The following is a 1,369-nucleotide window of genomic DNA, read 5'->3' on the forward strand; positions in this document are numbered from 1 at the left end:
TGTAAATCATGCCACTCCCCACAAACCACACTCCGTTCCCTTCAAACCACACCCCTTTCCCACCAAACCACACCCCTTCTATGTAAATCATGCCAGTCCACACAAACCACACTCCGTTCCCTTCAAACCACACCCCTTTCCTCCAAACCGCGCCCATTTCTTGTTAAACCACACCCCTTTCCCTTAACCACGCCCCCTTAGCCCAAATCCACACCCTGTCCAAAGCCACGCCCCCTCCCTAGGGCTGTGTGTCATGCATATTAACGAGCCCCTCATGCATATGAACAAGCCCCTGATGCACAGGGGTCACTCACTGTAGCCCATGCCCTGCAGGAAGTACTTGATGGCCTCGGTCAGCCGGGCGGGCTGGGGGGAGGGGCAGGGTCAGTGCTGACCATCGCCAACCCCCGGGTGACCGTGCCCATCCCCCACCCTGCTGAGCTCACCTGGGCGATCTGGGGCTGCCCACCGCCATCAGCCATCTGCAAGAGACGTCATGGGGTGCTCATCGAGTGGTCACTCAGTGSTCACTCAGTGCTCACTCAGTGCTCACCAAGGGGTCAAAAGTCACCTTCAGGAAGGATGTTTGCGTCGGGTCCAGTTTGGCGTTGCACTCCACCTTGGGGGAGGGGCCCGGGAGGGGTCAGGGCATCAGGGTGGGGTCAGGTGACCCCACTCCAACTGACCACGCCCCCCCCACGGCGACCCTCCCCCACTCACCACGGCGTCCTCATGGGGGGCGTTGTCACCGACCACCAGCAGGACCGGGCAGCTGGGAGAGGGGTCAAGGAGTCACTCAGGGGTCAGTGGTCAGTGAACGGTCACTGGGGGAGTCAGTGAAGGGTCACTGGGGGGTCGGTGGTCACTCAGCGGTCACTCACCTCAGGCTCCCAGCCCCGCTCCGCTCCAGGCCCAGATCACCACGGCTGGGGAGGATGGGGGGAGGAGCGATGCTTTAGCCCTGCCCACAATGGCCACACCCCTTTGTGACCCCTCCCCCAGACATTRTCACCCCTCCAACATCTCCCTCCCCCTTCAGCCACACCCCTTTTGCCTCCCTAGGCACCGCCCCTCGGATGTAACCACACCTCCTTCAAAAAGCCACGCCCCTTCCAGCCAGCCAGACCCATGAGGGCACATGGCCTACTCCAGTAAGGGTAGGAGACCCCACCCCAGGTTTGGGTTCTATTTGGCCACGCCCCTGTAAGCCAAACCCCCCCGAGGCCACGCCCAATGCCACGCCCTCACCTGGTGTACATCGCCCACAGCAGGGCGGGGTTGGGTGTGGCCGCCAGGTGCTCCCGGAGCCGCCGGACCGGGGGGGGGGCAGTGGCCAGCTCGTCCTGGGGAGCCCCAGTGACCACCCAGT

At 63.1% G+C, this 1,369-nt stretch overlaps 1 protein-coding gene across 1 annotated transcript; it reads right to left on the reverse strand.

Moving 5' to 3' along the window:
- Nucleotides 1-52: 52 nt before the first annotated feature.
- Nucleotides 53-1,363, reverse strand: LOC130588004 (protein NDRG2-like). The gene is made up of 6 exons (XM_057388962.1): nucleotides 1,249-1,363; nucleotides 882-926; nucleotides 721-772; nucleotides 572-619; nucleotides 447-482; nucleotides 53-366 (listed from the first exon to the last, which is right to left on the reverse strand). The coding sequence occupies exons 1-6, from the start codon at nucleotides 1,257-1,259 to the stop codon at nucleotides 307-309; spliced, it is 252 nt and encodes an 83-aa protein (XP_057244945.1). The 5' UTR covers nucleotides 1,260-1,363; the 3' UTR covers nucleotides 53-306.
- Between the last annotated feature and the right edge of the window lie 6 nt (nucleotides 1,364-1,369).

This window comes from Malurus melanocephalus, unplaced genomic scaffold (genome assembly GCF_030028575.1).
Source record: "Malurus melanocephalus ecotype Western Australia unplaced genomic scaffold, MMel_1.1 scaffold_3011, whole genome shotgun sequence".
NCBI lineage: Eukaryota > Metazoa > Chordata > Aves > Passeriformes > Maluridae > Malurus > Malurus melanocephalus.